This window comes from Chaetodon auriga, chromosome 11, assembly GCF_051107435.1.
Source record: "Chaetodon auriga isolate fChaAug3 chromosome 11, fChaAug3.hap1, whole genome shotgun sequence".
NCBI classification, from domain to species: Eukaryota; Metazoa; Chordata; class Actinopteri; order Chaetodontiformes; family Chaetodontidae; genus Chaetodon; species Chaetodon auriga.
In genome coordinates, this window is record NC_135084.1 from 16,114,115 (window position 1) to 16,127,406 (window position 13,292).

Below are 13,292 nucleotides of genomic sequence, written 5' to 3' on the forward strand. Positions count from 1 at the left end.
TTTTGTGGTTGTAATTTTTGTGGAGGAAAAGTTTACACAGGGTCATTAGAAACTAATCTTTGACACTTCATCAGCTTACAAACTGGCAAACACCGCAAAGAAATAAAACCTTCATGCAGTGACGAGTGCTTGGGAAACATTTTTATGAACTCAGTGCCCGGGAAGAAGGCCACATCTTTACTTTGTCAATTCACCTCGTACAGTTTGGTGCAGAGGCTCACTCAACACGATCTCATGGTATATAGCTGGCAGTGAGATCTGTATATATCATTCTCATGACAATATTTCATCATCTGTCATTTCTCAATGCTGAATGCACGCATTGTGTATAGTTTAGTTTATCATAAAAACTTTATAGAAAGCAGCTCTGCAAATGCTACTCTGGACCAGTGTGGAGGAAAAGCTTACACTTTGTTCTTTCCATATGCCTCATTTTAGTTGTTTGGGGGCCAGTACAAGTCTTTGTGTTTAAGAGTGATGTTTATCAGGGGACAGATCCTGCTGGTATAATCATTACGAGTCTGAGTGAAATGTCTTGCAGAGCACGTACACATGTGTCTAATGGGAAACGTCAAAGGTGCTCTGTCTTTTCTCAGCGCCTTCCAGAGAGGACATTTCCATACTCGTGGAACATGCCGAGGTAGTCCAAACCAGGATGGGAAGATTATCGGCGGAAAGATGAGAGCTTTCATTCTAACGACAGAGTGACATCAAACGAAAAGAACAGAATCAGTGCTAAGACGAGCACGGGGAACATCTCGGGAGTAAAGAAACAGATGTCTGATGTAATATACCAATTAATTTAACAAACAATTCCATAGCCAGTAGCACATGTTCCCTTTAAATAACAGGACTTTATGAAAAGTTAATATTTGTATTCACAACAGCATCTGATCCATGCAGTTATAAATAATTTAATCAACCCTGGTTATTATACAAGCAACAATAAACAGACATTGGGGAACTGCGTATCGGTTTTGATGCAGTAACGTTTTTTTAAACTTGCCAAATTAATTTTTAGCTTTACTAAGTGCGCCGTGCGAAGAACATTAAGTCATCAGTCAAACCAACAACCTTTCCCTTCATATTGACAACAGCTAAGTTTCAACACTAGCAGTTTAGTCATCCATTAGTCATGTATTCCATCCAGATGTCTGATGGAGGGAAGGAGGGGAGGAGGAGATAGCAGCAGGTGTAGATCTCTCTGAGCCCAGCTGAGCTCTAAAAGGCAGTGCTTAGCACCCACAGCTCCGTCATCTGGCCTCTCCCCTGTCTCCGCCAGCCTTTCGACAGCCCATTCCTCATCATTTACCCCTTTTTGGCAAAGCCCAGAGCCCTTCTAATGGGCCGCTCTGAATGCTTCCAGATGTTTGTTTATTTGTTGTGCAGCAACTATAAAACAGTTTACTCTTAGTTTGGATCTTTTCCCATTGCTTCATTTTTTGGGGGGCTGAGAGAAGTAGGGGGAGTGTAGCAGGAGTTGCAGTGCAGATCACCCTGACATGTAATGAAAGCGAACCGCCAAACAAATGTGAGACACCCCACGAGTGTCATTAGGAATGAGGTTTTTTTTTTTTTTTTTTTTGCTTTGAAGGCTGCTTTCCTCCTGGGATTTTAATAACAGTTGTGCACCATTTAAGATACATACATACAAAGTAGCTGGAAGCAGGCCCAGAACAACAAGATTAAAAGGGCCCAAGGCTCATACTGTAAGGCAGATTTCAGGCATTTTTCCTTGTCTGTTTACTCTGCTTGTACAAAGATATCCCTTTCATTTAGTGCTGTCACTGCTGAGGGATGGCCTACTCAAATTTAATCTGATACCTGTAAAAAAGCAGTTACAAGAGCCTGGCCTATTTATTGAAATATACGGCGGAAATGAAAGGCATTTCATTAAAATCTCCTCTGTGCACATGGATATATCAATCAAGTCTGAAGCATCTTCTTTACATACTTCTGAAATACAGTTATAATTAGATCTATGAAATAAACTTGTGACTCTCACTTCAAAATGTGTCATCCTAAGAAAATGACAAGCTGGCAATAAATAACCCAGGATATTGTTCTGCATATTGACATGATAAATCATCATGGTAAGGCACAAGAGCGTGGTAAGTCACTGGCTGTGGCTTAATAGTGCGGTGTGGACCAGGCTTCATGAAAACACACAGTACTTAAGGCTGGGACTCCATTTTGGCCCGTTGGATTTAGAGTTGAGTTGACAGTTGGACCAGCACTGAGAGTCAGAGCCAAGGTGACAGTAGTGGAGGATCCTCAGGCCCCTCTGCCAGACTATATACTCCACTCCACTCTGTGTCACGCCTTCACCAAGACACACTGGAGGCCCCACCATCCCTCACTTTGTCTTTTGTCTTGCTCTCTCTGTTTAATGGTGCTCCTCTTACCACCTTTCTTCCCTCCTTCATCCTCCCCTTTTCGCTGTCTATCCATCTGTTGTCAGATCTGCTCCATGAAATCTTGATTTAGATTTCGCTAACACAACAGCACATATTTCCCTTTCCTCTCTCCTCTCCCTCCTGCTCTTCTCCTTCCTGCCTTGTTTTGCTCTGTCTCCTCCAGGTTGACTCCTCCACCAACCAAGCTTACACGAGCTTATCCTGGAGTTCTGTCCTTGGTTTCCACCCCTCTCTCCCTGGGCAGTGACCTGCCAGCACTGCCCTCCTCTGGGATTTCATAGCTGTTGTAATTACCTCTGGCACCCAGGCTCTGGGGCTTCCACACAGGTGACACAGTGGGGGGGGGGTGGGCGCAGAGGGTTGAAAGGAAGAAAGGGAGGTTCTTTCTGTGCAGCCGACAGGGCGATGTCAGAAGTGCTGCTGATCTGCCTGCTACTGCAGGAGTCAGGAAAAAACTATACAGCCTCACTTGAACCCTCATTAAAAAAGGCTACTTCATTAACCCTTAGAAAATCCACTATCCCAATCACAATGTGTACTGTGTATCGTGTACTTAAAAACACTTCAGCTTCTTACTAAGGCTGAAACAATTCACTACGTTCACGGTCTGATTCTATATAGATTGTGAAATGGCATAATTCAATATATTTTCTAAACAGGAAAGTCCTTTTATCTCATGCACTGAGTGTAATTTCTCAGCATTATGGTACAAAACAAAAGCAATACTTCACAGGCAAAAAACAACAAAAACAAGCAGCACAGCATCGCCAGAGCATCTCTCATTTCCAGCAGATTTTGAACAAACCTGCATAGTGAATTGTTTAATTTACCATGCGTATTGAAATGGGAGTATTGCACTGAACTCCATAAAATCACGCAGCATATTGTTTCACCCCTATTGTTTATATCCTGAATTTAACTCAGTAAATGCTCAGTTGTTTGGAATTACTGTCTGAAAAATGTTGTCTGTTGTAGAACTGCTTTGCCACAGCTTTGTTCTCTTTGAAAGAGAAGTTACTGTGACCGTCTCCACCACATAAAGAACACTCAAGTATTTTTAAGAAGTATAAATAAAAGAAAAAAAAAAATCAAAGACCTAGGGTAGGGGCTGTAGGCAGGGACATAAAGAGGAGGTGAAGGGCGAAGATGAGGGCTGTGTTATCTAAGACTGCAGCGCTGCATCATAAAAATAACAAATAGAGACTGTCACTGCTGCTCAGATCTTAGACGGAGGGGAAAATATTTCATGTGTCAGATCCCCTCACCTTTAAATGGGCTGTTCTTAGCCAGGTCTGATTTTGACAAAGCACGGGGCACTTCCTGTCCCTACATCCGGTGAAAGCTGCCACCGTCCACACTTTCATGACATAGATCTGTCCTTGGCACCATAAACGGAGGGTAGAGATATGTTGTGCCCCCATAGTGGTGGTCAACCTGTCACACGTGTTTTGCATTGTGAAGACAGTGATGAATGTTTCAGGTATAAGAACTGCGAGGGGGGGGGGGGGGGGGGGGGTCTCAAGATGTGACCACACTTAATCTTTTTTGTTTTGGCAGAAAGTCTGTTAAAAACACACCTGCTTTTAAGCATTATGAAGGACTTGGATATCAGCAGGTTTTTGGATATGCGCAAATATCACAACCCCGACCTTTTAAAGAGGGAGGCTGTGTTTGTTAATTGGAGTATGCACAGCTGCATGCAAAAGGGAATATTAGCCACATAAACAGCATTTGTTTTGTATAATAATAACACATGTGGGCTGTATAATAAGGAGGAGGTTGCCTGCAACATTTACAACATCGTATCTTTTGAATGATTTTGATGCATTCTTACTAGAGTGTCTGATGTTGAGAAGTTGCTGCACAATTACATCTACTGACAACACAGGGTCAACATGAGGCCTAATCAATGTCTAGTATCAACAGATCAAGGATGTTTCATCTTGTTTATGCACTGTGTGCTCCCACGCACACATTCAGATCAGAGTTAACCTAGATTACTCTGATTTATTAGCACTATGAACGCATCACACAGATGAGATGAGATCAATAAGAATAGATAACCTAACTTCAACTCAATCTCAAGGTCAATAGATTCCCACTCTCTGTAGCCGTTCGGGTTATGACTTAAATTTACATAATCCATGTGCCCCGGTTATGATTGAGTGTATGAGAATAAATCTTGCTTCTTGTTTATTTTGAGGAATATCTGAACAGATGTGTGTACGTACCACCTGACTCAAAAGGGTAAGTCCAAAGGTCTTTTCCTTACCTTTGTGGTTCCTGGCGTCTCTGGATCCTTGGGGTAGAGGAGTGTAGGGCAGAGACTGACCCACAGGTCCAGGCTCATTATGTGACTAGAGAAAGGAGACATACAAATAGAATCAGTATTTAGAGGGAAAAAAAAAGGTCTGACAAGTTTTCAAATGACAACTACTGCAGCTGACTGTGAGCGCCATAAATCCTTTGGGATTGCTGCAGGAAATGTTGGAAACACTGCTCATGTTTTATGACATAATGTGGCAGGTCATGTTTTATTGCTTCTCACGTGCTAAGGAGCTACATTCCTGGCTTTGACGAACTGATCTACAACCTGGCTCGGGAGGTGAAGTCTTAACCTTCACTCAGCCATGACCTCCTGCAGTGGTCAACTCAAGGGTAGACGTCACTCACTCCGAACAGCCAAGTGTAGCGTGGTTATGTGAGGGTAGCCTGGCAATTGGTATAAAATGACTTCTCTACACTGGCTTTAAAGCTACCTGGCTATCTTATTTAATGACACATTATTGAAATGTGTGGTAAAATGTGCATGGATTCCTGGCTGCGCAACTAGAATGAGCCATTGATTGTAGGCACAGTCAGAGGTTCAGGCTAAACAAGTGTGACAAATGCTGCTGTGAGACAAAGAGAAAACAGAGGCCTGAATCTCAGAGCATGTTCCCAAACAGGTCAAGAGTTTCTTGTGTTGTTGTTCTTTGGTGCACTTTCAAGGTCCAAAACATCCTCTTCCTTCCCTTAGCCTTTTAGCTAGTGGAGCAGGCAGTTTATCATGACACAGCGATATCTGATGCCTTTGCAGAAATACTTTCCTTTCCTGCAGGAAGGAATTCACTGGGCCTTTAATCATAGCAAGAGACTCAACTGACAAATACATATTAGAGATGGTCTGGAGCTCCATTTTTCCCCACTTTTATTGTTGTTCCTCTACATGCCCATGCATAACCTTGAGAAATGGAATGGTCTGCACTGTTAAATGGAACCATATTCTTCATGGGCAAAGAGAGCACTGTGAATTGAAAACGATCACATAATGTGCTTTCAGATAGCATCTCTGAAAGGCATTAAGGTCTGGCCAGCATGTGTCTCACATTACACCAAAGGGGAAAATGGCAAAATAAGCTTATTTTGAGACCTCACTACATATATGCTGGTGGACCACGCTTTCGAAAGAAACAGCCTGGAATAGAAATATTGTTTTGACAGCAGACCTGCTGCTCTCAGCCTCTGGAGTGGCTGAAACCTGTTAAGAAATATCACAGATCACTCCCAGCTTGTATGCTGCATGGAATGTGTAATACACGAAGTAAAACAACCCAAAATAAGAACATACTGTACTCAGTGAAAACTGACATGTCCCATTTGAGGAAAAACAATCAGGTAGTCGTACTTTATATTTTCTTTCACTACAGCTGCAGCAAAATAGATAGTGGAAAGGGCCAATGAGAGACCCTGAATCAAAACTCTCACTACACCTCCTATCTACAAAAAAAGTGTCTTTATTACCCTGATTATGCACTTTGCCATTTGGTTTTGGGGATATAATTGATATTGGCTGTCATAATGGACACACAAAGAGTCTGTCTGCGACAATTATTACAGGCTATCAGAGCAGCTCAAGCATTAAGACAAGAATTGTGAGTCCTCTTTATGTGATCTACCTCCATGGTCGTCTGAGCCACCACACCGCGCTTCTGCTTGCCTCATTTCCTGGCCCGCTTGAAAGATCACAAGCCTGGGCCTCTTCTAGCCCGCTTGGCCCCCAAAAGCCCCTCCTAATCCTGCTGCTTGTCCACAATTAATCTTCCTAGTTGCCACATTATTAACAGCACCACCCACAGACTATGTTAGGGGTGTGTTGGAGGAGATGGAGGAGAAGGGGGACTGCTGGGGTTCGCTGGATACTGGATAGAGCCTCGGGCTGCCTCCACACCCTGGTTTTGGTCTTGTGGGACGTCCGTCACCTTGCTTTCAGTATCACCACCCACCCAGTACCCATGCTATGCATGACGCCACCTCTTCACCTCCTCAGTATCATGGCTGCTGATCAAACACCCAACTCATTCAACATCTGTGGTTGTCACTTCCTGTCCTATCCAGCACAACCATTGTACCCCACCCATAGAACATCAATCAGCCAGCTTTCCCGTGCCCTGATCCTCCCTTTCCTCCTCTCAGACCTTCTTGCGTACCCCTCCAAATGTGTACTCTTTCACTTTAGCCAATGACCTGTCGTGAGGATAAGAAAGCAGCAATGCTTCTGAGGAGAAAGCATGTGGAACAAATGAGGGGAAATTTCTGTTTTTGTTTTTGCTTTGAGAGGGCCGATGGATTGATGACTTCGATTATTTTAACTTTCATACAAATGAGCTACAGAGAAATAATAAAAATATTACAACCACTATCACATGCATGCAGGAACTGAAATAAAATTTCAAAATAATATCAGATGATAAATTAATAATTGATATTTAGCTCTTTTTTAATTATTTCCTCTTTTTCTTCATTTATTGCACAATATAGAAGCTTTATACAACCAACACAGTGTTGGTTCATACAAAGCTAACCCCCTTAAGGTCTAGAACGACAAAAATCCAAAAATAAAAAGTTAATGATCATCTCATGATGTCCTAGCACATTACATCCCTTTTGTGTTTCCAAAACAGGCGTTTTATCTATGCTCCTACTCTCTTAATTCACCCTTTTCTGCATGCTTTCTGTCTCTGCCCGTCTCCCTCGTTTTCTAAAGTTGTACCTACACTGAACAGAGGGAGGTGCTGCTGTGTCGTATATTTAAGATGCTCCTGGAACCCCTTTTCCTCTCTCCCTCTCTCTCAGTCTCTCTGCTGTCCAGATTAGTCTGCTCATCAAGCTGAGCATTGTTTTAATTTGCTAGGCCCGGGGCATATGCTGAGTGTTCACATCATTATTGTCTCTGTGCAATGTGAGTTATCACCACAGCTTATGATAATGCGGCACAAATTTACAGGCTGGGGAGCACCATGGATTCTGTGATAATAAAGGGTGGACAGAGGGGAGTGGAGAGAGGGAGAGAGAAATGAAGAAAGTGTGCGTGTGTGTGTGTGTGAGAGGGAGAAATGGGTGGTGGCAGAGAGGGGAAGCTCTGTTGGATGTCATTATGAAAGATGATTCCCGTACTGGATAATATATCACACCAGTGCTGTCTGTCTTCCGCTTTTCTGTGTTGCTATGCGAATAAATGCTGATAAACCCAGAGGCAATAGTGATTATTACTTCCAACATATCACCATGAGAGAGGGGAGCAGGAGGAGAGAGACAGGGGAGGGATGGAAAGACAAGAACAGCAAAACACAAAGACAGCCACATGGAGCACATAACCACCTCCACAGTGGGGTTCCTGAAAATACGAGATACTGAAAAGTGAGTCGGAGAAGGTTGACACATATCTGGGTGTTTTTCAGATGCAACTGCAACAAAGTTTACAAAGTTTTGCAAGCTTGGCTGTCGATTTCAAATCTTGATGGGTGTTATATTACAGGACATTACTCTGACATCAACTGATCTAGAGACATTTCACTAGAATGTGATTATGATCTTGGCTGCCAGGGCGTGATGTACAAAAGTGCATCAAATAACTGCTTTGCCCTGTGTTGCACACACTGTTTGCCTCTCTTGCAGCCTGGCTCTCAGTTCTCACCCTGACCAGCTCATCTTGACACAGGTGGTTCCTGCTTTGCCTCACCTCTCCTCCCTCCTTAAGACTGACCAGCAATACAATCTAATTACAGCCGCGCTACAGAGGGAGACCAGTGTAAACACCAGCCCTTTTTATCTCCTTATACATCTGGACAAGTAGACAAAGTGCTAAAAGGAAATAAATGTGGCCTGACAGCCACATCAAAGAGTTCAGCCAGAGGCTTACTGCTACTTAGGGCACAGGAATGTTGTTGCTAAGCATCAGCCCGCAACCTATCAGGGTGCAAAGAGGGCCCTGTCCTGCCTTAGAGAGGGAAAAGGGGAAAAGAGAGAAACGAAGAGGAGAGAGGGGGAGGGAGGGCGAGGGGAGGGGGGCTGACATTGAGGGGAGGCTAGGGACTCAAGGAGATTTTTGTAGCTTAAAGCAATTGTTGGAAGAAACAAGCCTTCTGTTTTGTTTTCTCTTGACACCATTTCTGCTTTTTGTGCTTGCAAAAGACATGTATAAAAATGTCTTTTGATATGTTTTCTCTTTGGGTCTATATCAAAATATTTCTTTTGTGTCTGTGCATGGAACTTTTTTCACGTCTTGTCTCTGTAAACTGGTGCTGCCTTCTGATCATGTTAGAGATCAGAGGAGACACAACTTGTGAACTTATTTGAGTCAACATTTAATGCTGGCATGACACGTTTATTTCTTCACTAGATAGAATTTTTTTATGATTCATGTCTCGTACTTCTGAAGTTAGGGGTTATGAACAATACAACACTTTTCGAAATAAACAATGAAAAAAGGAATAAGTAGCACCAGCTTGCAGTGTCTTACAGCATGTAATGGCAATGATAAAATGATATATATATGCACACACAGGATGGGAAAAAAAAACACTTGTGCCGGCTGAGGTGAAATCTTTTAGAAGCATATTTTACAACCTGCATGGCAGAAGGTAGAAAAGTTGTTCGGTCATCGAAATCCTTTTTTTTCCCATATATATCAGGCCTTAACGAGTATGGATGACTGGACTAGAGAAAATATTATAACGTGTTTTAAATCGCCGTTGTGTGCATGAAAAGTATTAATCCTGTTTTCTTAGGTAATGGCAAGGGGAAGAACATTTGATGTAATGGTGCCTGCACTTGTGGGTAGTACAGCAGTCTTTTGCTCAGCGGGAAGACTGCTGAGCGTGTGTTTAATGATTTACCAGTTCTACTCCAATGAACTTGCTCTGAGTAAATGTATCATATGATCACTGATCACAAGAACAACCGTTCAGACGTTTCGCTCGGGGCACGAGGCACACGGAGCGAACCAGCAACAGTGAACATCGCCGTTTTGTGTACGGCTCAGCGTCAGACAGGCAAAGGTTCAGTGCTGCTGGACGTTAATCATCCGTAGCGATGACTCATAGATGGTAATAAGGCTGTATTTGTTTTTAGGTTGAAATTTAAGAAGCCATTCGACCTTTTCTTTGAGTGTCTTGCAGAGTAAGTGTAGGTGATTCAAAGCGGAAATGTAAGCCTACATTACAGGTACACAGTACAATTAGCTTGAGGCTATTTCTTATTTTGGTCTAGTATGACCTTTCCATCGGTACGGCTTCTGAAGCTACCGAGTTACAAAGAATCAAAAAAGTTGTATATATTAGTTAAAACAATGATTAAATGTCTCATTCAAACTTTTACACAAAGCATAACTGATTGTTTTATATATTTTCATAAGTACAAACAATTTCTTTTATCTCTAAAACAGGAGAAAAAAGGAAGATGTGAACATTCTGATCTACCTGTGACAAAAATCATTTTTGTCAGAGTTTTGCCTTATTTAACTGGTGTGAAAAGAAATATTTTCATCTTTCCTGCACAAACTATGAACTACACAAACACACACGTACACAAAACCACAGCGAGCAAGGAGTGTGACATATCATGAGGCTTTCTGTTCTGATTAGGGGCTGTAGCTAACGTCAGGGCTGTTTTCTAGAGTGTTGGATGTTTAATAATTGAAGACTCTGAGAGCGGGCCTGTCACACCGGCTTGTCTAGAATGTTTCCTATGCAATTAGACGCCGAGAGACATTTGAAGAGGACCCACAAAAAGAGGCACAAAAAGTGACATGTGAACTTAAAGGAAATTAGCTCTTCACACGAGTGAAATGTGAAGGTTACTTAGCAATGCTTAACTCAGACTGCGGCTGTGTGAAGTGTGTGTTTGACTCAGCCTCGCTACGAAGATACGAAGACTGCGATTTTCTTTACTTTGAGCCGGCTTCAGTCAGTAAGATCACAGAGGGAATGAAAACTAATTTTGACTCAAGGCATACGGGAAGAAAAAAGAGGAAAAAAAAAAAAAAAACCTGAGATGTGTCGAAATAATGAGATCTCTTGATGTTTTCTGGGAAGATATGGGATGATGCAGACAGATGCGCAACTCACATCTTCACCCAAGGACACAGACACACACACGCACACCCGTGGAACATTTAATCACAACCTCAAAACACACAAATTTGAATGTGTGTGTGCACTCATGTTAAAAAGCTCTCACACACACACAGCTGCTCACATTATTTGAATGCATGAAAAACTGATGCACATGTACTTACACACTCACTCAGGTTCATGCACAAACACAGACTGATTAGTTGATTAGCACACATGCAGACTTGTATAATGTAAATACAACACAACCAGTCACCCAAACTCCTCGAAATGTTCAGTGGTATGAAGATAAAAAAAAAAAAATAATAATAATTTGGCCGTTTTATTTGTGTTTTTTTACACCTAGTTTTGAACTGGCTACAGCACATATTTCAACATGAATAAACAACACTAAAAACATACGTACTGATAATAATTAAGCCATTGAAAACTTGACTCCTCTTTATGTCCGTTTGAAAATATTACATGTCGACCTGTAAACACAGATCATTAATAAGCTCCCTATTCATCTCTGCTCACCGCCAAACCCCTGACAACCTTTCACAAGAAATTTCCACCATCCACATCTCTGAGTTCCACGTCGCAATGATAACACTGTCATCCTCCACACCTATCATAAGTCACAGGCAAACGACCCAGATCCTCCGTCGCGAGACAGAACCCTCTGCGGGCCTGTAAGCTGTATCATTACACCATGTCATCTTTATGGCACGGAGCAAAGCCCAGCTCTCTAATTACACTCTGCCTACTCCATTTACCCAGACAGGGACAGAGCAGCAGGCAAACAATGCATTAAAAATGGAGTGCCTCCCCCTGCTCTATGGATGCCCGTGTTGTTCTGCCGGTGGCCGTCGTTGTCCCCTGGTTGTTGTTGTTGTTCTTGTTTCTCTAAAAGCTGTGGAGGGGAGATAGCAGAGGGCCCACGCCACTGTGCCTTCCCCTTCGTGACTTCCCCACCTCCTCTCGTCTTCAACCCTTTCCTCAGAAGGACTTATGAAGGTGAGTGGCTATGTGACAGGCCAGGAATAAAAGAGACAAACCAGGGATAAAAATTAAATAAAAAGTAGCTGTCTTAAACAGTAATTGCACTCCTTTGCTGAGCATGCTTTCAGATATATAAACCTGATTTACTGTCGGCGTTGCTGCCACAAATCAGAGGGCCCTCTGAGAAACACTCGTGCTATGAAATTGTTTAATCTCATCAAGTTCTGCTTTCACAGCAGGCCATAAATCACATAGTCTTTGTTATCATAGACCTCCATGAGCGCCTCTGAGGCAGGCAATGGATCGTGGGTATATATAATCTTGACTGCACAAACAGCAGGGTCTGAGCAGCCTGAAATACTTTCATATTAGCCGCGGTGCAGCTGGCGGAACACAAGCGCCCTGATGGATATCTCATTTCCTGCACTCTGCATCTATTTCGAGCAAATTATTACTGCATAAATTTCTTGTCAACAGAAACGGCCAATTAATTAAGTTAAAAATGCACTCGTGATCACATCAACACACCAAACAGGAGAGCCGGGGCAATTTTCCACTAAGTGAATTTACCGCAGGGGTCACTGTAATGAATGATTTTAAACTTTGTCATAAAGTCGCAGACAGGCCAATATCTACACAGGAGCTGCGGTGCGGGCTACCCCGCGACATATTTGCATGAAGCATATTTATGTGAAAATGCTGGAGGACGACAGCCGGGTCGAGGAAATAAAGTTTACAACTACGAAACAAAATGTCCGCCACCCTCTGCCTCTCCTGTATTTCATCAAAGACACGCAAGACGGATTGGATAGAGATCATAGAAGCACCTTTGCCATTTAAGATACAACATATACGCATTTAACGGAGCTCGCAATCTGAATGAATTATTCATAATGTATGAGGGGTTGGGTGTTTGTGGGGGTGGGGGTGCGGCGGTTGTTTATTCAGCTTGGGCCGTTTATCAGACAGTGAGGATCCCACGGCGGGGATGAGCTCGGAGATTTATCTGTGTTTGGGCTCCAAAGCAGATAAATCAAGGGGTGTAATCATGCTCTGAGTGGCCCAGCTGTGACCCCGTGGTGAACTAATGACACAGGGATATCTAAGCCCCTTTTCCTGTTTCTGGGTTAGGCCCTTAGGTTAGTCCCCCGTCAGACACGAAGCTAAAGAAAGACACGGCCGCACAGAGAAACCAAGGGGAAACTTAAGGCCCTTCATGTCCCTTTGTCCTGTTTACACAACAGCGCCAGGCAGGATTGTTCACCCACAACTAAAAATAACAGTGTCGGAACAAAGCAACGGCAGAAGGCTACTGTATAACAATGTTTGCTCAAACAATAGCAATGAGTATCGATTGCAAGCATACACGTAGCGAGTTCGCGAGCTGCTATTCACAACAGTCAATGTAAAAGATACTGCTGTTTGGCTGAGGATGTCTCCCGTTCCCTTCCAGAGCAAAGGCTTTCTCCTGGACTGAGCCTGCTCTGATTTATCATGT

At 42.9% G+C, this 13,292-nt stretch overlaps 1 protein-coding gene across 1 annotated transcript in view; it reads right to left on the reverse strand.

The window, feature by feature from the left end:
• Window positions 1–13,292, reverse strand: part of lrmda (leucine rich melanocyte differentiation associated) — a 200,421-nt gene that overhangs the window by 20,795 nt on the left and 166,334 nt on the right. The window contains exon 6 of the mRNA XM_076743503.1: window positions 4,690–4,774. Coding sequence (XP_076599618.1) covers window positions 4,690–4,774 — 85 coding nt within the window. The remainder of the gene's footprint in view (window positions 1–4,689; window positions 4,775–13,292) is intronic.